This window comes from Leopardus geoffroyi, chromosome B1, assembly GCF_018350155.1.
Source record: "Leopardus geoffroyi isolate Oge1 chromosome B1, O.geoffroyi_Oge1_pat1.0, whole genome shotgun sequence".
Classification (NCBI taxonomy): Eukaryota; Metazoa; Chordata; class Mammalia; order Carnivora; family Felidae; genus Leopardus; species Leopardus geoffroyi.
In genome coordinates, this window is record NC_059327.1 from 139,273,608 (window position 1) to 139,296,279 (window position 22,672).

The following is a 22,672-nucleotide window of genomic DNA, read 5'->3' on the forward strand; positions in this document are numbered from 1 at the left end:
TCTTGGTCATATCTTTGTTAGCCTTTGATGGTCCAAAACACATGCATTCGTACATATGTACATACATACATGAATTTATATATAAAACAAGAAATACAGGTCTTGGATAATATGTTATTAAAGCTTAAATACATATTAAAATAAATAACATGCAGGTTTTTTTCAACCATCTGTGGAACATTAAATTAAAAAAAAAATAAAGCTAACTGTAAGCTAAGTTACAAGAAAATAAGAATAAAATCCTCAAAATAGGGACTGTAAAGGCCAGGTTCTTTGGCAATAATGTAATAAAATTAGAAATCATGCTCAAAGCATAGTTAAAATAAATATGTTTACTTTGAAATTACAACAAAAACCAGCAAAAATTTTAGGGTAGAGGCAAATGCAAATAGTGCAAATATGGAATATGTATAAAATAAGAAAAATGAGAACAATAATTCTCAAAATTTGTCTACTGTGGCCAACGGTGTTCTCAGAAGGAAAAATTTTGTGTTAATGGGTTTTGTTATTTTTTTTTTATTTTTTTTTTAAATTTTTTTTTTTTCATCGTTTATTTATTTTTGGGACAGAGAGAGACAGAGCATGAACGGGGGAGGGGCAGAGAGAGAGGGAGACACAGAATCGGAAACAGGCTCCAGGCTCTGAGCCATCAGCCCAGAGCCCGACGCGGGGCTCGAACTCACGGACCGCGAGATCGTGACCTGGCTGAAGTCGGACGCTTAACCGACTGCGCCACCCAGGCGCCCCAGGGTTTTGTTATTTTTAAGAAGCAGAAATAAAAATAAATGACTAATTACATTTCAAAATTTGGGGAAAAACAATAAAACACGCATTGAAAAAGGCATGAAGAAGGATCTGATGAAAAATAAAAATAGAAACAAAATTAATGCAAAACAGAATCTGAATCAATTCAAAAGCAAATGGTAGGTACTTTAAAACCAAATCTCTTATAATTAAGAGAAAAGGTATAATTAAGATAAAAGGTATTTTTTTTTTAAATTTTTTTTTAACGTTTATTTATTTTTGAGACAGAGAGAGACAGAGCATGAACGGGGGAGGGTCAGAGAGAGGGAGACACAGAATCCGAAACAGGCTCCAGGCTCCGAGCTGTCAGCCCAGAGCCCCACGCAGGGGTCGAACTCACGGACCGCGAGATCGTGACCTGAGCCGAAGTCGGCTGCTCAACCGACTGAGCCACCCAGGCGCCCCAAAAGGTATTTTAAAAATAGGAATTAGACATTTGATATCACAAAAAAGTACACAGGGAATATATTATAAATTCTGTACCATTCTATGAAAACATATGAAAAGATTTCAATGAGGTAGATTATTTTTCTGAGAAAAACTTAACATTCAAAATTGGCTCAATAAATAGAAAACAGTAATTTCTCTAATAAAAAGTAATCAAAATTTTGTCTTCTGAAAAGCTTTGAGCCATGTGGTTTTACTGTTGAGAGTTATGTCAAACTTTAATAAAAAGATAATCCAGATATTTACATAAAAACTTTTCTGAAATATGGAAAAATCCAAATTAACTTTGTTTTTTTTTAAATCTGTTAAAGATAGTATTTTTTAAAAAAGTATATTACTCTAAGAGAATGAAGACAGAACCCATAGACTGGGAAGAAATATATGCAGAACAAATATCTGATAAAGGCGTCGTGTCCATAATTTATAAGAAACTCTTAAAACTCAATAATAAGAAAACAGGGGGAAAAAGAGAAGAGAGGGAAGTAAACCACAAAAGACTCTTAAAGATAGAGAACAAACTGAGGGCTGATGGAAATTGGCGGGTGGGGGATGGGCTAAATGGGTGATGGGTACTAAGGAGGGCACTTGTGATGAGCTCTGGGTGTTGTACGTAAGTGATGAATTACTGAATTCTACTTCTGAAACCAATATTGCACTCTATGTTAACTAAATAAAATATAAATAAAAAATAAATTAAAAAAAGACAATAAAAAAAACTGTGCAAAATATCTGAACAGATAGTTTACCAAAAAGATATACAGATGGAAAATAAGCATGTGAAAAGATGCTCGACATCAGATGTTGCTAGGGAATTTCAGATTAAAACAACAATAAGATAACATTACACACCTAGTACAATGGCTAAATTTCAAAACACTAACAACACCAAATGTTGTGAAGTATGTAGGACAATAAGAGCTGTCATTCACTGCTGGTTGTGTAGCCACTTTGGGAGACAGTTTGACAGTTTCTCACAAAGCTAAACAGTCTTAAAACCATATGATCCAGCAATCATATTCCTAGATATTTACTCAAATGAGTTGAAAACCTATGTTCACACAAAAACCTGAGCATGGATGCTTATAGAAGTTTTACTCAAAATTGTCAAAACTTGGGAGCAGCTAAGGTATCCTTTGATTGGTGTATTGATAAACTGGTACATCTATCCAATGGGATATTTTCAGTGATAAAAAAGACATGAGCTATCAGGTCATCAAAAGAATGGAGGAAACTTAAATGCATATTGCTAAGTTAGAGAAGCCAATCTGAAAAGGCTGTATGCTGTATGATTCCATAAATGACATTCTGGAAAAGGCAAAACTACGGACAGTAAAAAGGTAGGTGGTTGTCAGAGATTAAAGGAGGTAGAGGGGGAGAGATGAGTAAGTGGGGGGCACAGAGGATATTTAGGGCTCCTGGTAGACACAAAATAGTATGTATTTATCAAAACACATAGAACTGAACAACACCAAGAGTGATCCCTAATGTAAACCATGGACTCCAGTTAGTAATTTTTCAATATTGATTAATCAATTGCAATTCATATAGCACACTAATGCAGGATACCAATAACAGTGGAAACTAAGTGTGGAGAAAGGAGGTATATGGAAACTCTATTTTTCAGGTCAAATTTTCTGTGAATCTAATACATCTAAGAAAATAAAGTCTATTGATTTCAAAAAATTTTATAAAATTCAATAGCCAATGTCCATAAATAAATTAGAAAAGAAGGAAAAATAAAACAACTATATATATAGAAAGCATTTTCATAAACAGAATTGCAAAAGTCTCAAACAATAAATGAGTAAACCAATTTGGACAGTTTATTGAAGAAGCCACTCAAGAAGCATTTTTTACCTGGAATGTATCTCAAAATTTATACATGCAGCATATCATCTAATTTTATTTTATTTATAAAAATAATTTCAATTAATGGCAAAACTTCGTTTGGAAGGAAACACTGACGTCCATTTCTGGTTAAGTCTCAAAACAAAATTGGGAATAGGAGTATATTTCCATCCAATATTAAAATATTAATATTAAATCGAGTCAACATCATACTTAATGGTTTCTAATAAAGTGTGTTTATAGTACGAGTTTCAAGAGATTTAATAGTACATATTTCTTCCCAGCTCATAATCCCTCTTTCTGTAGAAACAGTCCCTTGAGGAACAGGGATGGACCTCTAGGTGTTATGACTACCTTCTGACCTGACCACTGCTGATTGATCCAGAGATAGACAGACACCTGACCTTCCTGAGGCTGATTAAGTTTGCTCTCCTGACAGACAGACACTGGGAAGTAGTTGAACTCAGCTTTATAACTGGAAGTGTGTGCTAGTTAGACTTCCAGAATTCCTTTTTATTTTTCTTTCCTGAGTCTTGATTTTCAACTCTGTTGGATTCTAGTACATTCTTCTTTCTGTTTAAATGTGTGAGATGTTTTTGTGTGTGCGTGGCTTGCAAACAACAAAAAACCTCAAGTAATACAGACACTAATAGGTGTTTTATGGTGAAAATGGGGGGATGTTGATTAGTGGACAATTTGGGAACTTAGATTAAACAAACTGAAATCTCTTTATTTTGGAACTTCTCAGAGTCAATAATAGGTCACTTATTCAATCACAGAATTTTTCTTAGAAGAAGATACTTTTAAAAGACTAGTGTGCTATGGAACATACTTAGGACAATACTTCCCAAGTGGTATTCCCAATAAATCAGCAGCAGCATCTCATGACAGTATGATTCCAGAAAGTCTTGGCCAATTCATGTAGCATCTACAACAATCTATTGGTAGCTGAGGGGAAAATCCATTCACAATAGCAGCTGCAACAGGAACAATAAAATCATAAGATCCCTCAGATTCCTTTTTATTCCAAACTAATGGATTTCTTGAGGGAAGCACTTATTTGTTGTTATGCCCCTAGAAATGTATCTGGGTCGCACTTGGTCCTTCATAAATAAATGAGTATATATTTCCTTTTAATTTCCTTGAGATTAAGAAAGTTTATGGTTACTATCTGTGGTTGAAAGCATATTATTCTGGGAGCTACAATAACATTGAAGAAGTCGGTCATATATCAGGTAGCTTTGATTATGTAATTGTTTATCCCAGACAATTGTGTTATAAAACAGGAAGCATACGAAGAGAATATTGATCCTATTGCTACTGCTGCTTTGTCTTCTTTTGTCACCACCAGTGAAAAGGGGAGAAATGAATTGCTGCTCTATGATTGAGTACCTGAGCATCCCAGACTTCTCCCTTTCCTCTCTCCCACACTCTCTGCTCCATTCAACTGGATGGATTGCGGTGTCCCAGAATTACCTGCTTTTCTGAAGATTCTCATTCATTCACAAGGTTACATAGTGGCTGTAATTGTGGGGAATATATTCTGTACAGTCTGACCATTTTAGATTTTAAATTTTAATAGGGGCTGGGCTCCTGAGTAAAGCTGGGTCAAGTGTCCCTTCTCTGGGATTCTGGACTTGGGGAAAAGAGAGAGGAGAAGGGAGGGAAGGGATGAGGGAGGGAGAGAGGGAGACAGGGAGGGAAAGAGGGAGACAAATGAAGGAAAGGAGGAAGGAGAGGAGAAGAGAGGAGAGGAGAGGAGAGGAGAGGAGAGGAGAGGAGAGGAGAGGGGAGGGGAGGGGAGGGAAGGGAAGGGAAGGGAAGGGAAGGGAAGGGAAGGGAAGGGAAGGGAAGGGAAGGGAATGGAAGGAAAGATGGAAGAAAGGAAGTTGTGTGTCTGTTGAAAGGCAGTTCTGTTGGAAGAGAAAAATGATGCACTGAGGAACACAATAATGAGATAGAGAAGTAGTTCCCATAGTGTTCAACTTTGATTATGATTATATGATTTTTCCTAGGATTCAGACATATTCCTTTCTTTAGCTCTGGGAGACACCTCCATGTTTTTATAATAAAGATTCAAATTGGATTTCTGTCACTTGCAAGCAGAGTCTTGGATAATACACTTAAACTGCCATTTGGAGAAAATTACACTTAACTTACAAAGCTATTCTATTCAGCTGAGGGAGTCTATAAATAGATTAGAAAAACAGCAAGGGAAATCATAGATGTTTTGGATTTTGAAGAGACCTTCAAGAGCCAGAATCTGGAGAGATAAAGTGATTTGGCCAATTACCATCATCAGTTTGCCAAATAGTCTGGTTCTTAATGCTCTTTACTTTTTATTGCATTGCTCAATTTCTTGTTTCATTTCCTTTTGGTCGGCTTGCTCATTCTTTGGTCCTGTGTCTTTGGCGCACTGCTCTTCTGCTGATTCTCACATACATTTCACATATTCCCTTTCTTTGGCCCTGCATTTCACTGTTAGTATCAAGTTAAATTACTTTCTTAGTGTATCCTGTACTCAAACATAACAGTTCTCTAATTGCTCTGTATTCTTTACTGGGTTTAAGTCACCTTAATGAGCTTCCATGAAGGGAATTTCTAGTCTCCAATAACTGCATTAGTTTGACGTTAGAACTGTGACCTCAGAGCAAAATAAGACATGAGAAATATACTCGATACAGTCAGATGCCACTTAAATATTTATAGGTGTTGTGACTCTGCTGATAGAAATATGAAAACAATGCAAAAACAGAATGAAACCTTACATAGATTCACTGAATTTCAGTTGACCTGGGTGGATGCTACAAACTCAAAGCAGACTGTAAAATCAGGTACAACAATATGTGAATCCAAGGCTCTTATACAGCAAGGCAACCCACATTTGAAAGACATGACATTGGAACCCTCAGAGGTCTAGACGTGGCTTAGCATTGGTTGAAAGGGTCTAATCATGAGAAAAATATCCTGGATATTTTTGGTCTACATCCCAAGGTAAGGGGTGAATCGTATCCCTACAGGATTCATGGTTGAGGTCTTATTCCCCAGTCCCTCAGAATGTGACTGTACTTTGAGACAGCCTTTGAAAGAGATAAATTAAGATGGGGTCATTAGGGTGGACTCTAATCCAATCTGGTGTTCTCATAAGACGAAATTTTGCTATGTGAACAGACACCAGAGATACCTACACAGATGAGACCATGAGAAGAAATAGCAAGAAAGATGCCATCTGCAAGTAAAGAGAGAGGCCTCAGCATAAATCAAACCTGCTGACACCTTAATCTTGGTTCCAGTCTCTGGAAATTTAAGAAAATAAATTTATGTTGTTTCAACCACCCAATCTCTGGTATTTTGTTAAGGCAGCCCTAGCAAATGAACACATCCCATAATCCAACTCAAATCTCCATGCAGTACTTACTAGAAGTAAATTCAGTTCAGAAGCTAATGTAAAAAATTATTTGTGATGAAATAATTGATTTTTTAGAGTCTTAGACCTTGGGATTAATGATAGGAGTAGTCTGTAAATATATTAAGTATTTTAAATATTTTATAAATACCCATACTTAAAAATATTTAAAATAGTTAAAACATTTATGAAACACTGGCATATACTCTCCAATTTAAATTGTGATATTTGAATAATTAATTTAGACATGATTTCAATTAAGTTTTATAAATTTACAAACCATACTGAAACTTTTAAGAGAACATGAGTCTTTATATTTATACATTTAAATTATTAAACTTACAAGAGTTATGTATATGTATATGAAGGCTTATTTGCTAGTTAAATTTTGAAATAATTAGAAAATTGAATGTAATAGAGATCACAAATAAAATTTAAAATATTTAAAGAAATTTAATTAAACTATAAAAGAACTCATAAAATGACAGTAAAAAATTTCACTGTCTATAGATAGAACAATAAAATTTATGCAAATACTTAGAATATAAGTAACTAGAGTTTTGAATTTATAAATGTAATAAATCAAATACTTACTTTATTTCAAAATAATCTCAGAATTACAGAAATAGTATAGCACAAAGACCTTTTCCCCCCGAAATATTTATAAATAATTTGCTGACATGATGCCTGTTAACTCCCAAATGCTTTAGTGTAATTTCCCAAAATCAAGGATATTTTCTCATATAACCACAACATAATCATCAAAAATAGGACATAGACATTTTACATTACTACATTTTACATTACTCATCTTCAAAAAAATTCGAATTTCACCAATTGTCCCCAAATCCCCTTTATAGGATAAGAATGTAATTCAGAATCATGGGTTGCATTTGATGATCACGTGTCTCTAGTTTCCTTCAATCTGAGACAGTTTCTCAGTCTTCTGTTTTCAAGAACTTGACTCCTTGAAGATCTCAGGCCAGTTATTTTGCATAATGTCCACAGATTTTTTTTTCCTGAGTTTTCTCTTGGTTATATTCAGGTTATGTAAATTTGGCAGGATTATTACAAAAGTGATGAGGAGTTCCTGTGTTCATATTACTTGGTGGGGAACAAATTCAGTTTGCCTCATTACTAAACACATTCTCTTTGATCACTTTTTGAAAGTGGTGTCTTCCAGGTTTTTCCATCATTCCCTCTATAACTAATACAGGTTTTGTGGGAGATACTCTGTAAATATCCTGTTCTTCATCAAACTTTGCTTTTATTCCTTTCTGTGGATCCTTATGGGCTCATAATTTCCTGCTTTCTGTTGTTTTCATTATTTTGATGCCCAACCTTTCTCAGGTTTGGCCAAGGGGAACATTTCCAAGGTGGATTCATTACTCTTTTGACAAATCCCCTTCATTTTTCAAGAACTTCTTTGATTTCTGATACAAAAAAAATATTCTAGCCTTTGTATTTTCCCTGTCTCAGCCCAGGACATTTTCCCAAGGATTGCTATTTCCTTTTGGTAGAAAATGGTGGTGACAAACTAAGATCTGGGTGCTATCTGTGCTCATCCATATAGGGTGTTGTTGCTTTGAGGCCCTCTCTTTGAACTGAGCGAGGGAAGATGTATATGTACATACATTAACATACATTCTGTATCTGTTGTATATATTGAAAATGATAAGATCACACCAAAATATCCCATTCTAATTTAACAGTACTCTACTCATTCTGAGTGGATCTACCATCTCATGTTGGGCCATCAGTTTCCTGCTGAATACACCTTGCTCACCCCATTGGAACTCTGAAACTCTGCTCTGGGCTTTCCCATTCCCACATAGTGAGCAGATTTCTACCTTGCTTGGCCCAGCTGATTGCCTTAGTGCTAGGTTGTTTAGAATGGGAAGAGAATAGAAAGAAGAGGAAGAAACTAATATTAATTGTTAAACCACAAGTGACCTCTGAATAATATCTTTTCTGCACAGAAGCCACCTGCAAGGGCACATTAGGAAAGCATGCTTTTCTCTAATGAAGTCTTCACTTCTCTAAAATCTTTCAGTTTCTCTTAGATTTCATTGTCATGGGGTTCATATTGTCCAGGCACATAAACATATCAAACACTTCATTCATTTTATACATCATGTCATGGGACGTTTCAGAATTTATTTACTCATTTAGGTCTATTGAAAACTTTGTATTTATATTTTTTTACTCTTGTTCTTCAACTTCAGACCTCTTATCGATATTCAACAAATTTAGTAGACAGCACTGCCACATGGTATGGGTTTTGGTCCACTATATTTGGCAACAGTAGGACCTGGAACATTTTTGTTTTGGAAGATCTGAGTTACAATATAGTCACTAATTACTATATCTTTAAAGCAGCAAGAAGATTCTCTCCCATGAACTGTTGCAGTCAGCTTCAGTATTTAGGGTAAAAAATTAAAAAAAAAAACTCAAATGGGATTAATATCTATACCACACAAAGATAGTCAAGATTATGGTTTTCTTTTTAATTTCTTTATCAACTTTTATTATTCTAATTTGCCTTCCAGCTACAGAGCTCATTTATTATTCTAATTTGCTTCTGGTTACAGCATTCATTTAAATTTAGCAAGCCCATTAGGGGGGCCATCTAGCATGTTGGTAGTTAAGTCTTTCTTCTGGAAATGTGGTCAAAAATGACAGCTTGAATGTAGAGGTCTGTCTGGATAGGGATTCTAGTAGAGTTGTCACCTGGGGGAACCTAAAATATATAAATCATATTGTCAATCAGTCCAGTCCATACAGATGATGGGCATTAAATGAATTTTCTTCTTGCTTCAATGTTATAGTAAACAGAACAAAAAGTGCTATGGCCATGGAGACATTTTCGTGTTTCCTCTCAGATTCTTTTTCTTGAGAGTAGTGATAATTCCAATCAGAAGCTTTGAGTCCCTGGGCTGTGACATTGCTGAAAATATCTAGGGTCAAAACAGTGTCCAAGGCTCATGCTTGTCTAGACTCTACTAAACCCCAAAGGTCACTAACTCTGTAGAATTTCCAGTGAAGGACTTTGTAAACGCATGTGATCACAAGTTAATAAAACTAAAAGAATCCTATCCTAATTTCAAAGATTATCCAATAAAAAATGAACTCAAGTTTGGAATTGATTCAGACTAGTGGAAGTACCTGACCATAGTGGGTTTAATGAAAAGCTTCTGCTCTGTTTTAAAAACTAACTGAACTGCTTTTCCCCACCTTCAAATTATAATCTGTGAAAAAAGATTTGCTCCTTTTACCTTATTCAGGATAGTCTGATAGTCAGGCTTCTACAGGGCTCCTGTGGGAACGAGTATTCACTAATGTGGTATTGATAAGAGAGAAGAGAGAGATTCTGAAAGAGTTGGTAATATCTACAATTAGAAAATATTATTCAATGCACAAAAGAATGAAGTTACTTGCTCTTTCTTCTTATAGGAAGAGATGATAAGACATTTAGATGTGGGACTGGAGGAAAGTTTTGGTCCTGCCTTGTTCTTGTGGTACTAATTTCTTATGCTAGAGGAAAAATATATTGGACCCATCTCTTATTAAGTAGAGTCAGCAAAACTGTAAAGACTGAAATGGGCAAATAAAAATAGTGGGTGTCCTGAGTGACTCACCCAGCCAAGTTTTTTCTGCCTTTCATTATTTTTTGTGTTATTTTACAACTCTTTAAGATGTGGAAAACTTGATATAATGCAAAATATTCTTGTCTAAAAAGATGCAAATTAATTGTACCCAGTAGAATTCAATTAAGTAGTCCCCTGCATTGAGTCCTATTTTGCATCTATTTGTTAATTAACTTCAGTTTTTCTTATTCCCTATATATGTTTTGCTCTTAGAATTCTCCTCTGAATTGCTTGCAACTTCCTACTGGTTCCCTCTGTAATTAGTAAATTAAATAAAATAGTTGGCACATTCATTTCATATCTGTATGAGAGTCATATCATTTTTATATGAGAGTTATATCCTTTTAAGAAAAATTATTTCGGAAACTACAATGCCCAGTGGATTCACCTGATGGCTAAGGAACCTGTATTGTTGGAGGAGTGCTGTACCTCATGCATGACCTAAGTCAGGGCATTTCTTGGCTCCAAGAGGTAAATTCTCTGTTGTAACAGAACTTTCACTTTGCTGATCCTCTATGTCTTTACATATTTTCCATTTTACTACTTTTGTGTTTTGTTTTTGTTTTTGGAACTTTTACAATCAATAAATTATTCCCTACTGGTGACAGTAGTGATTCAGAATTGGGATTTGTGGCCAAAATTTTGTGATCTCTGTAAATGGAGTAATAGATTATAGAGATTTATTCTTTCTTGGATGTAAGACAACAGAGAATCTGATTTATTAGTATTTTATTTTATTTTATTTGTCTACTTGTGTATTTTGAGCTCAAATTAAGAATCTGGTGCTTATCAGGAAGGGAAACAACTTTTTGATATATGGACTGATAATTTTTTTGTTTACTTTTGGCCTGTGGCTAATGTTAAAATTCCAGGAAAATGAGGAAATCAAAGTTTTGATATTTGATATATGCTATATGTAAAAGGTTATTCTTATAGAAACTCAGAAATATTTCAGACATTTAAGTTCATGCAGTTAAGGTAAATTTTTGGCAAATTAGACGAGTCTAATGATTTTGGTATAAAAAAAATCTTGTAGTCTGATTTATCAGTGTTGGGTGTAATATAAGCTTACATTCTATTCTGCTTGGGTTTGCTTTTCTTAAATTTATTCAGGTATACTGATCAAATAAGCTAACATTATTCCTACACAATATTTAAGATAATGAAAAATGTAAATTTGTATTCAACAAAATCAAATCATTATTCTGATAACTTTATTTCAATGGTAATTAGGTTTTATTTTTAGTATGTCAGCTAGAAATTAATTCCCAAGATCTTTATAGGTAACATAAAACCTCGGCCTGCTATTAAGTTGAATTATATAATGAATATTCATTTGATATCTAGATAATTTCTAAGAAAGAATACTGATCATTTAATGCCTAATTATTAGGCATCATTTTAAATTTATATACTTTTGCTTATATCTCATGAAACATTCCCATTTTGTCTCTTTAAAAAGGTATGTATGTGGCTGAAAAAAGTTGCAACATAAACTTGGCTTTCTGTTAAAATGCTTTTGGAAGAGAGACCATTGTTAATCTTTTACCTCTAGTTTTCTCTATGAAATAGAAGTTACTTTACACTATATATTAACTAACTTGAATTTAAATTAAAAAAAGATGTTCTACACACACAATATTGCCATTGACAAATACATAATTTTATTATTTCCTTTAAAAAAAACCCCAACAAATAAAGCTGATAGGAATAACAACAGAAGAAATAGAAGTTACTTTGGTTAAAAGTTTCAATTAATATGAATGATTGAGTTTACACTAAGTAATAGGGACAGACTAATACCACTGTCTATGGGCTTTTGTATTCCAAAGAGAAAGTAGTTTTGTCTTATAGAGGAGGTTTTAAAGTAGTGGTTTTATATGTACTTATACACTGTATAAATATATACAGTAGTGTTTTTCAGGCCTTATTTTTTTTCTTTTTGCTCCTTTTCAGAACCCCTATACAATCTTGAGACTTCCTGAGGACTCCAAAGAACTTTTATGTGGGCTATAACCAACATATTGGAAGTTGAAATTGAGAAATTTTAAAATACTTAGTGATTCACTTGATGAGAGCAACGATGAATGTGAATTAAAATGTTAACAGAAATAACATCTTAATATTAATATAAAAATTATTTTGAACTACTGGATACACTGAGAATTGCTTTGATAGAAAAATCAAAATAAAGGAAAAATTTGGAGATAAAATTTACTTGCCTTGGTTTATAGTCCTTGAGTTTGTAAAGAAGTGATGAAATGTACTAAAATTTTAGTAATGCTTGCCTTATCTTGGTGGGCTTGCTTTCTTTATTTACTGGTTCATTCCTTTGCCTACTATACAAAAGATTTTTTTTTTCTTTTTGACCTTCTGTGTAATCTCTAGATAGCAAATATTCTGCATCTTATAAGAATATTTTCCTGTGCTTTATATTGAATTTATTACATTCTTGATTAAGAAAAAGAAAGAAAAGAGCAAAGAACAAAAATTCCTCACTTATAAAAAATAAGGTCTTTATAATCATTTTAATGTCCATATTTATTTAAAATGTTTTATTATTTTAAATGCTTATTTAATTAAATATATAACTCTGTATTATATGATCCTATCTTAATAAATGTCCAAATATCCTCTGACAATTTTTTTTCTAATTTTTGCTTTCCCATCATTGGATTCTAAGTATAGAAAAAATTAAACGAAACTTTACACCTACTTTATACTTACTTTCCATGACCATTTAGTTATTTGCATAGGTTCCATTAGAAGCTGTTAATTTTTTTTTTTTTATCAGGATGTAATTGTACAAATGGAAAAACCAAGGTTTTGCCTGCAATGCCGCATTTGAAAATAATGCTCACTTAATCTGGTAGGAACAGCCATTCTTCAGGGATTAAGTTTTACTTTACTTATGGAAGCAATGCCTACAAAGCCCTGGCCTACTTCTTGGCTTAGAAAGTCTAAGAATATTATATATTAAATAGATGTAACCTTAGTATATTTGGGGGACCTTGAGAAAATAGGAATTTACCCAAATTTATAGGTATTTCAGGTGAAATACGGTGGAGAGCATTTCTTGGGCTTGGTTTCCTAGCCTCAGGTCAACAAATAATAGAGGGTTTTAAAAACCCAATTTGAGATTCCTTATGAAAATTTCCAGACACAATTTAATTTAGTATTTGTTCAAAGTTGTATGGTTTTAGAGTTTACAAAGGAAACTTAAGGTGTCCTATATGGTAAAATAACACTTTCACTGCATTTATGTAAACAACCAGGCAAATCTAATGGCACCAGTCTTATTTTATAAGAATAATCATTCTTTGAATTTATTATGCTAAAAAGAGGAAAGGAGACTGTCAGAAAAAAATTGAGAGAGACTCCGAAATGGGAAAAAAACAAATAGCAGCTATCATGACTACTCACTCATGTAGGTTTTCTCATCTTTAACTGGTATTACAAACCTGTAAGTTGTAGAAATCTGATAATAATGCAAATAATTCATGTCCATATAAATGCAAAGTAGTGTTCCTTAGAATGAACCTGATTTTTGCATTGATGTTGACAGGCCAGTTTTGTGTCTATTTGTAAATTCATTTCAGAATTTCTTATTCCCTTTTCACATCACTGACCTTTGAATTCTTCCTCACATCAATCTTAACATTTTACTGGTCGCCATTAATTAATGAGTTAAAAATCTTTGGCACATGTTTATTTTATGTCTATATGAGAATCACGATTCTACCTTCTTCTAAAAATTATTCCTTAACAACACATAATAAGAGTTCTAAAAACAATTTTACATATACAACAACAATAAATGATGCTATTGGTTGAGAAAATTCAGTACTTAGGAAAAACTCTGATTTCAAATTCACAGCACTGTTAGGAGCTGCTAAAAGACTTCTACCTGAAGGTCATTACTAGTTCCCAAGAGAGATGGGACTCCTAGCCAAATATAAAATAGAAGTAAAACAAGTTATTGGGATAAGGTCAACAGGTATAAATTACTGAGAAATAATACTTGATGGAACAAAGTAAAAAGATTCCAATATTACTCCATAAAATCCTAGAAAAATTACAGATTTAAACAACATATCAAGGAAACCATAAACTAATCTAGAAGGAAATATAGGTCAATATTTGTTTCAGTCTTAATGTAGGAATCTTTTTAAATATAGAAACGCAGAAGAAATCAGAGAGAGAAATTAATGGTTTGAACTATAAAGTTTAAAGTAAAAAAAAAGTTTAAAGTAAAGTTCATAAGAAACTTTATAAAAAAAGTAAAAAACTTTATAAAAAAAGTAAAAAAACTTTATTAAAAAAAGTAAAAAAAAGTTTATAAAGTAAAAAAAAAACCATTAAGTTAAAAAATAGATAACTAAAATATAATATGTCACTAAAAAGTATGATAGCCAAAGGTTTCCTACCTTTTATATATAGAATACTTAAAATTCGATTTAAAAAAAAAACCTTACTAAAACTCTATATAAAAGTGTGTAGAGGACAATAACAATTACAGAAGAAATATAATATGCTAACATGCATATGAAAATGTTCATCCCTAATAACAATAAAAAAGAAAATGAAAATGACTCCAAATAAAGGTGAACTATAAAATCAACAAGCTTAAAAAGTATGCAGAATAAATAGGGCATGGTGAATGGTCAGCCTTCAATAGTTTAGTAAACTGATATTGACTCATGCAAAGTAGTTCGCCAGTATCTCTATAAGGCTTTACTATATATGTATCTATCTTTTCATGAAACATTTTCCAAGTTAAGAATCCATCTTAAAGATTAAATCAGAAACTTGGTAATAGACAGTTGTTATTTAAACTTGGAGAGAAAAACAGAAACCAACCTAAATGTCCATAAATGGGAAATTCCTATGTAAATTATGACTACTTCATAGGAGAGAATATTATTTACATTGGTTTACAGCTTGTTTTTTCACTTAATGTATCTTGAACATTTACTCATACTAGGACCTCAACCTCACTAAATACAGCTTTATTCTTTTTTAAGACTCAGGTATATTATTTCACTGAGCTGATGTACCATAATTTATGTAACCATTGCCCAGTCATGGGCATATAGATTATTTCCAGCTTTGAACTATTGCAGGGAAAAATGATATTCTTTTAGGATGTCCACTGTTTCTAAGTTGATACACAAGGAAGCAATATTCATTCACTGAACACCTATTCATTGGCACATTAAACACATTTTCTTATTTAATCTCCACAACAACCCTTGTGAAACGGTTGTTTTTATGGATTTTACAGATGAGAAAATAGAGGTAGAAAAGTGCTCAGAGAGATTGAGCAATTTGTCCTAATCACAAAACTGATAAGACCTATTTAAGTCTTACTCATTTTCCCTATTTAGGCCCCTCTCAAAAGGCCTTTCCCTGCTTGAGTCCTGGTAGTTATTCCTGTCCCTTTCCTCCTCCTCCTCTTGTTCTACCAGCCCCTTCCAACTGCTTCCATGTATTTGGAGAGTCCTCAGGTCTTCAATTTTTAAGCGGAATTCATTAAAAGATTTATGATTTCAATATCCTAAACTATTATTATGCTACTTGGTGTGTATGACCATATGTGTGTTTTTTTTGTTTGTTTGTTTGTTTTTTTTTTTTTTTAAGCCAAATCCATGAAATTTGTCAGACTTTTGAAATAAGTTGTATTTCCCAAAAGATTAAGAACCTATCCTCTGGAGCAGCCTCATGTGCTTGTGAGGTAGTTTTCTGGGGTACCAAGTTGGGGCTACCATTTGTTTGATTGTGTTTTACGCTGAGATATCCCAGCCAGCAAAAACAATTGAGAAGTTGTCAACATAAGATTTTCCACTCTTGCCAATGGCCTTGATCACTGTTCATGCTATTGTGTTCCATGTTCCAATAAACTTCGACATCCCTTACTCTGCTTTGGGATTTCAGTGCCTCAGAAACTCTAAGCATCTGCTGGGGTGGAGAATGGTTAAGAAGGAGCCATGGGAGTTGACGACTGGTTCAACTGTTGAGACCCAGAAGAAATCATGCTCCCTTTGAATTAGAAATAGTCCCTTAACTGTGGTTTTGCACCTGCAATGACTCCATGCCTGACTCATGGGTTTTCTGGTGTCTGTTTCTTTGTCATTAACTATCAGGTCTTTGAAATCACGGAGGAAACAATTCTTTTGTTCTTATTTATTCATTTCATTCAGCCAGGAACCTAACCTTCCACTCTTTCTAAGGCTTCTCATTCTAACTTGTGACAATAAATTTTGCAAAAAAGTGAGCGTGAATTGGGACTAAACCTCTCTTGTTCAAATTTCTCTTTTCTCACTTCCTTGTTGGTCTTATTATACCTTTGGTATAATGTTCGATTAGGCTGCCATTCTAGTTCGAAGCTTAAAGCAGCATTTTTTTCTTTGTCATGTATGTTTTATTGGGATATGTTCTTTTCACTGCAGATATTCAACTTGGAAGTGTTATCATTTATACTCTTATTACTAAGCACTAATATACAAACAATAATTCAAAATTTTATATTTAACCTTTTTCTTTCCTCTAGCTCACTTTTCTTGTCCTACACTTCATATATGAGTTCATACATTGGACACTTAACAACAATGTGCTTATCTCTGGGGGTTGTTCTGTAATACTGCATATAAAATTAAAATCAGTTTTTCAGGTCAAGAGGAGGGCATAGCATTTAAGTTTTAGGAGTTCTAATTCATAAAAGCTAAGCTCTGTTATGTAATTTTTAATGTATTCCTCAAGGCCATTGATTTTAGCAGCAGTTTGTTGAGTAAATACTTAATTTATATGTGGTAGACTTTCAGTTCAGGTATACCAGGTGATTGCCCAGGGGAGAAAATGTTTAAAAGCTTCTTAGTATGTGGGTGTTTTAGGGCTATAATCAACCAAACATTCAGTAATTTGGGCAGCAAAACCAGAAAGTTGGCAAGGCCTCAGCTTTACTTAATAACTGTGCCTGTGCCACAGTTAAAAAGGAACATTTACAAGAGGCCCCGGAGGAAAATCTAGGAGCCAGAAGAGTGGTGTTGGTAATTCAGTGTCCCTTGCTCTATTAATTTAAGTTTGCGTGGGGTTTGAGGGAACACTGTTGGAGACTTTGAGGAAACCATACCTTTGCTTAAACATATTCTATTCAGTATGGGTTGTTTGTTTGTTTGTTTTCCCTAAATGTCCAACAGGAAATATATCTGAACTCTGTAAAAAGACAGATTGTAAAATTGCGAACCTTCACTAGGAGGGTGGAGCCTCAAGAGATTAAATTCGAATCATCTGCGGACAGCCTGTAGAAATGTTATGGGCCTCCATTTTGAGAGGAAGAATTTCAATCCTGTGACAGGCTCCCTCTCATTTTAATGCAGTCAGTGAACTGGGAGGGAGCATTAAGGAGGCAATTAACACCTTTCTTACTAACAGCAGCAAATACTTGGGTGGGTGTTGCTGGGAGGAACAGAACAGAGCAGAGCTGTGATAAAATACCACTATAATCTTCCTCTAGATTGACCAAACAAAAATATGTTTTTATTGGTAGGAGTTATTTTTAATCTTAAACTTTGTTCATATAGATATTATTTTGCTCATAGAAAAAGAAAGAGAATGTCTTTTTTTAATCTGAATTAACATACCATGATGACCATACATTTACTTTAAAAAAATAATAAAAATAATAAAAATATTTTTCTCGTTCACCCATGGACGTAACATATCACCACTGCCCTGACACCCAATGTCACCACTCCAAAGCTCAGCGAAGAACCCCCAGGTTTAATTCACCTACCAAGGAGGGAAAAGCACCAGAGTCAATTACTCTGGTAATTGCTAAAAATAGCAGATTAGCTCTACATATGTTTCTAGTGCCTAAGATCCTAAAATATTTTAAAGTTAACCTCAAAAGTTTCCAGGATTATTTTTGGCCCTACTATTCATTTCTTTAGCAAATATTTAATATTCAATTTATTCATTCCACAGATGTTTACTGAGCATCTACCATATGCTAGCACTGGAGATACAACGGTAAAGTGACCAGAAATGTTCCTGCCCCATGTTTCAGTTTATGCTTTATGAGTTTCAGTAGCATATATTGATTCATTTGAGTTTCTGAACAAACCTACCTGACAAAGTGATTCTTGGTGAGCTAGTGATGGCAGCAGTTTATCCATGGAAGCATCTAGTGTAGTCAGTCATATTACCGTGGAGGTTATCCAGAAGTCTTTGGTATATGGTCTATACTTTCTAGTCTGCAGTCTCAGGAATGTGTAATTTAGGCTACTTAAAATTAAGACTGTTGAATTAAAACTTGTTTTAGAGGAGCAAAGTTTGATTACTTTAGGGACATACAGTAAGGTGAAACCAACAGCTCATAAAGTATTACTAATTTACTAACAAAAGAACAATGGATATGGAATCCAGCTAATCTGTAGGATCACCTGAGGAAACATTTAAAAGTACGATTCCTGAACCTTCCCATAGATCAGTTCAGTTTGAATCATTTGGGGTGGAGTCTAGGGCTCTGATTGGTCAGTGTTCGGAGAGGGAAAGGGGAAATCCTTTAATGAATTGACAGAAACCGCTCCTAATGAAGCCATCGTGGGTTGGACACTGATGAGGAGCACTTACGATAATAGTTTGCATTCCAAAGTAGCACATTTTTATGTTTGAGCAATTACAGTTTTCAAAAGGACAGGTCTGGATTAGGGGTGTCCTGTTGTACAGTGAGGAGTATTGATGTATAAAGAGAAAATACATACATTCTGCTAAGTCAATGTACAGTCTGCATTGCACGTGCCTTTCAAGTTCTGTGACACTCAGGATGGATCCAGAAAGGTTTATTCTATAACAATGTCTTTTGTTTCGCCAATATCCTACATCAAATAGAAGCCACACATTTCTAAGATATCTTAACATGTTTTTTGTTTGTTTGATTATTTACCAGCCATTTATCAAGTGACTACACTCAAGTGTACTTTATTAGACATTAAACAAAAATAATTAAAGGAGACTCTGTCCTATGAAATTTCATATTTTTCATACTGATTTTCTTTTGCACACCAAGGGAATTTAGCCCGCAGAAGAATAACATCCCCTCCTTTAAAAATTGTTTAATCATTTTCATACTCAGAAATTCTGATTCTAAGTCATGACTCAAATGGTACAGATTCTCACTGAACCGTGTAAAATGACAAACAAACAAACAAACAACAACTCCCCCCCCCCAAAAAAAAAAAAAAACCCTATTGGATTTGGCTTCTACTTAGAGTTCCATTTTCTCTCAGATTTTCTCTGCTATTACTCTCCTTCCTGCACTTTGATCTCAACCCTGGTTGCACATTTGAATCATCTAGGGAGCTTCTGAAAGGTAGAGATGCCCAAGCCTTCCACTTGGACCAGTTAAATTAGAATCTTTGGAGGTGAGATCAGATGTTATGTATTCTAAAATTTCCTTGGTGATTCTGACAGCTGGTGCATGCTCACAACTCCTCTTTAACCCAAAGGGGCTCCTCTCCCTTCTCATGCAGCCCATGCCTGGTCCTTCCCCACCCATGTATATGAGGCTCTCTCCTATCAGAATATCTCTTCTATTCCAATCCTCACGTCCTCACCATACCCATCCCTTAAGAGCCATTTCAGATGCTATCTCTTTCATTAACTCATTCTTGAACGCCTTAGAGGCAAAGTAAATTGTGCCTCCTCTCAACTCCTTAGAACTTTTTCTGTCCCTCTCAGCTCATTTGTTAGGTTGCCATTTCTGTGCATATTATATTTTCCCACCTACCCATCAATGAACCTGTAAGCTTTTTAAGGGCAAGAAACCCACCTTTCTGATTCATTTTTGAATCTCACAGTGCCCAGCAGTTACTCAGTAAACATCAGATTAGGAAAAGGAGGATGAATGGAAGGGATGCCTGGGTGGCTCAGTTGCATAAGCATCTGACTCTTGATTTTGGCTCAGGTCATGGTCTCGTGGTTTGTGAGGTCAAGCCCTGCATCAGGCTCTGTGCTGACAGCACAGAGCTTGCTTGGGATTCTCTCTCTTCTTTTCTCTGCCCCTCCCCTGCACATTCTCTTCTCTCAAAATTAATAAATATATTTTAAAAAAGGAGGATGGAAGGAAAATTGAAAAGGCAACAGACTTACCAATGTTCATTAAGCTCACATTTTTCTCTATACTTGTCCAGCACTAGCTCATATTCTCTCTCTTTCCTGAAGGTTGGGGTGAAGTGAGACTTCTCAACTACTTTTTCCAAACATATGCATTCTCTAAGTTTTTTCTTTGCCTGAATGATCAGGTAGTTGCAATATTAAAAACTTCAACTCAGAAACTTACTAACCACAGCAGGACCCCTACTCTAGGCCTCTTGGGTTTCACCTGGATTATTGTTATGCTGGCACCTTCTTTACTTTGTCTTCCTTAGTCTGTCCTAAGGTACACCCTCTCCTCCCTTTAAAACATAACTTTCATCCTGTTATTTTCCTATAAGAGCTTTGATGTATCCTCATTTCCTACCAAGTCGAGTCTGAGATTCTCATCAGCACTGCATTCAAGTCTTTCTATGCTTCATTCCCATGACAATCCTTCTTCAAGCCAATACATCAGCCAAATCGAACCAGTGAGGTTTTCCTCTGTCTGTTTTACCCCCATCAACCTTATCTTTGCTAACTGGGGTGACTCCTGGTATTGCCTGCCTCACCATCTCTATGAGTTCAACTCCTAATCATTCTTCAAGTCCAATTAAAAGATTACCTCCTCTATTATCATCTAACCATCCCCAACCCTGTCCTCTATCATGCCCTCTCTACTGGCTCCTACCCCGGATCAATAATCATCTCTTCTTCCGTGGAATTCCCAGAGTATTTCTCTTTTTGCAAGATATCACTTTCTGCCTTATGCTTATATTTTTTAAAAGCATGTATTATTTTTCATATGTCTGTTTCCCTAAAAATATTATAAGCTTAATAAAGGGCAAGGGTTGAACTCTTGCTCATCTTTAGATCCCCTATGGTGTCTCATAATATTTACATTTAAGCTCCATTACTAGTTTCTGCTAATAATGAACTATGTGACTTTGAGTAAGTAATTAAACATGTTTGAGTCAATTTACTCATAAATTAAAAGCATGTTCTAATTCAACAGTCTTAATTTGAGATAGTTTAAATTATATATTCCTGGGTTTGCACAAGAAAACTTGAAAACACATACCAAAATTAAAATTTCTGTATAACCTTTACAAAACCTAAAACTACGGTTGCAAGAGCTGTTTCTGCTGACAAACTCCTGCAGTTGTGTTTTCCCAGCTTATTTGGATTAATATAGAATGAGGTGGGTATTCCCATTCTGGCTATCATTGCTATCTCAAGTATCAGAGACATAATCTGCTTCCCAACTTTTAATTAGGGTAGGATTATTTTTGTGTGTTTGGAAGGAATCATTCAACCATTTATTCCATGAATACTTATTAAGTGTCTATTAACCAGGCATTTTTCCAGGTGATGGGCTCTCACATTTAGTGAATGGAAGAGGGGAGAGGAGAAAAGCTGGTGACATTAAGGAAGATTTTTCTTTTCTTTTTTTTTTTAAATGTTTATTTATTTTTGAGACAGAGAGAGACAGAGCATGAACGGGGGAGGGTCAGAGAGAGAGGGAGACACAGAATCGGAAGCAGGCTCCAGGCTCTGAGCTGTCAGCACAGAGCCCGACGCGGGGCTGGAACTCACAGACTGTGAGATCATGACCTGAGCCGAAGTCGGAAGCTCAACCGACTGAGCCACCCAGGCACCCCAAGGAAGATTTTTCTTATTTTTAATTGTTTTATACAATCTGTCTCTCCAATTAGTAGATCATGAAGGTTTTAGACCACCTAGGTTATTCTAAGACTCAAGGAAACTCTCCCATGGTTGATGCTTCCTAAAAGGAAAAGAAAAATGCCTATTTTTTTTCATTCGTCCAGATAATGTAGGGAGTGAGTGCAAAGTGCTTCCACTCAATCCTTCTAAAGATAATACACTGGAAACATTTTGGTGGGTGTGAATCACTCAGACAAGCATTCTTCACTCAAAAATAGAAACTAACTTTATTTGTTCCAGATGTTATACAGCTGCAGGGAAGTTAAAGCCAGTGGTCCTGTTTTCAATGCAACCAAACTCTTATTGCATTTGGAATTTCTTAACCAATGAACTCATATTACTTGTTCTAAGATCTGCACAATTTTCTTTTTTCCACTGTTACCGTTCACAAACAACTATGTTTCGTGGGAACCACTTTTCAGAATTAATGAGTCTACATCTGTCTTGTGCAAAGACATCCTGTTTATCACAATTTCCACCTTTCATTTATCTTGACCTTTAAAAATTTTAAGCATAAAATATTGCAAAGAGATCATCTGAAGGAAAGGAAAAGGAGAGTTGAGTTGTATTGTTCTTACAATATTTTAGAGCACATTTTGGAGTTATAAGTTATGGTGTTTATTTTAGCAAGAATTTCAAATAAAATTATTCATAACAATGTTGA

General features: G+C 34.6%; 1 protein-coding gene across 3 annotated transcripts in view; it reads right to left on the bottom strand.

The window, feature by feature from the left end:
* Positions 1-8,997: 8,997 nt before the first annotated feature.
* Positions 8,998-22,672, bottom strand: part of CFAP299 (cilia and flagella associated protein 299) — a 585,014-nt gene continuing 571,339 nt past the window's right edge. For all 3 annotated transcript variants that reach the window (XM_045473615.1, XM_045473614.1, XM_045473616.1), the window contains exon 6: positions 8,998-9,245. In XM_045473615.1, the coding sequence (XP_045329571.1) occupies positions 9,150-9,245 (96 nt within the window). In that variant the 3' untranslated portion in view covers positions 8,998-9,149. The remainder of the gene's footprint in view (positions 9,246-22,672) is intronic.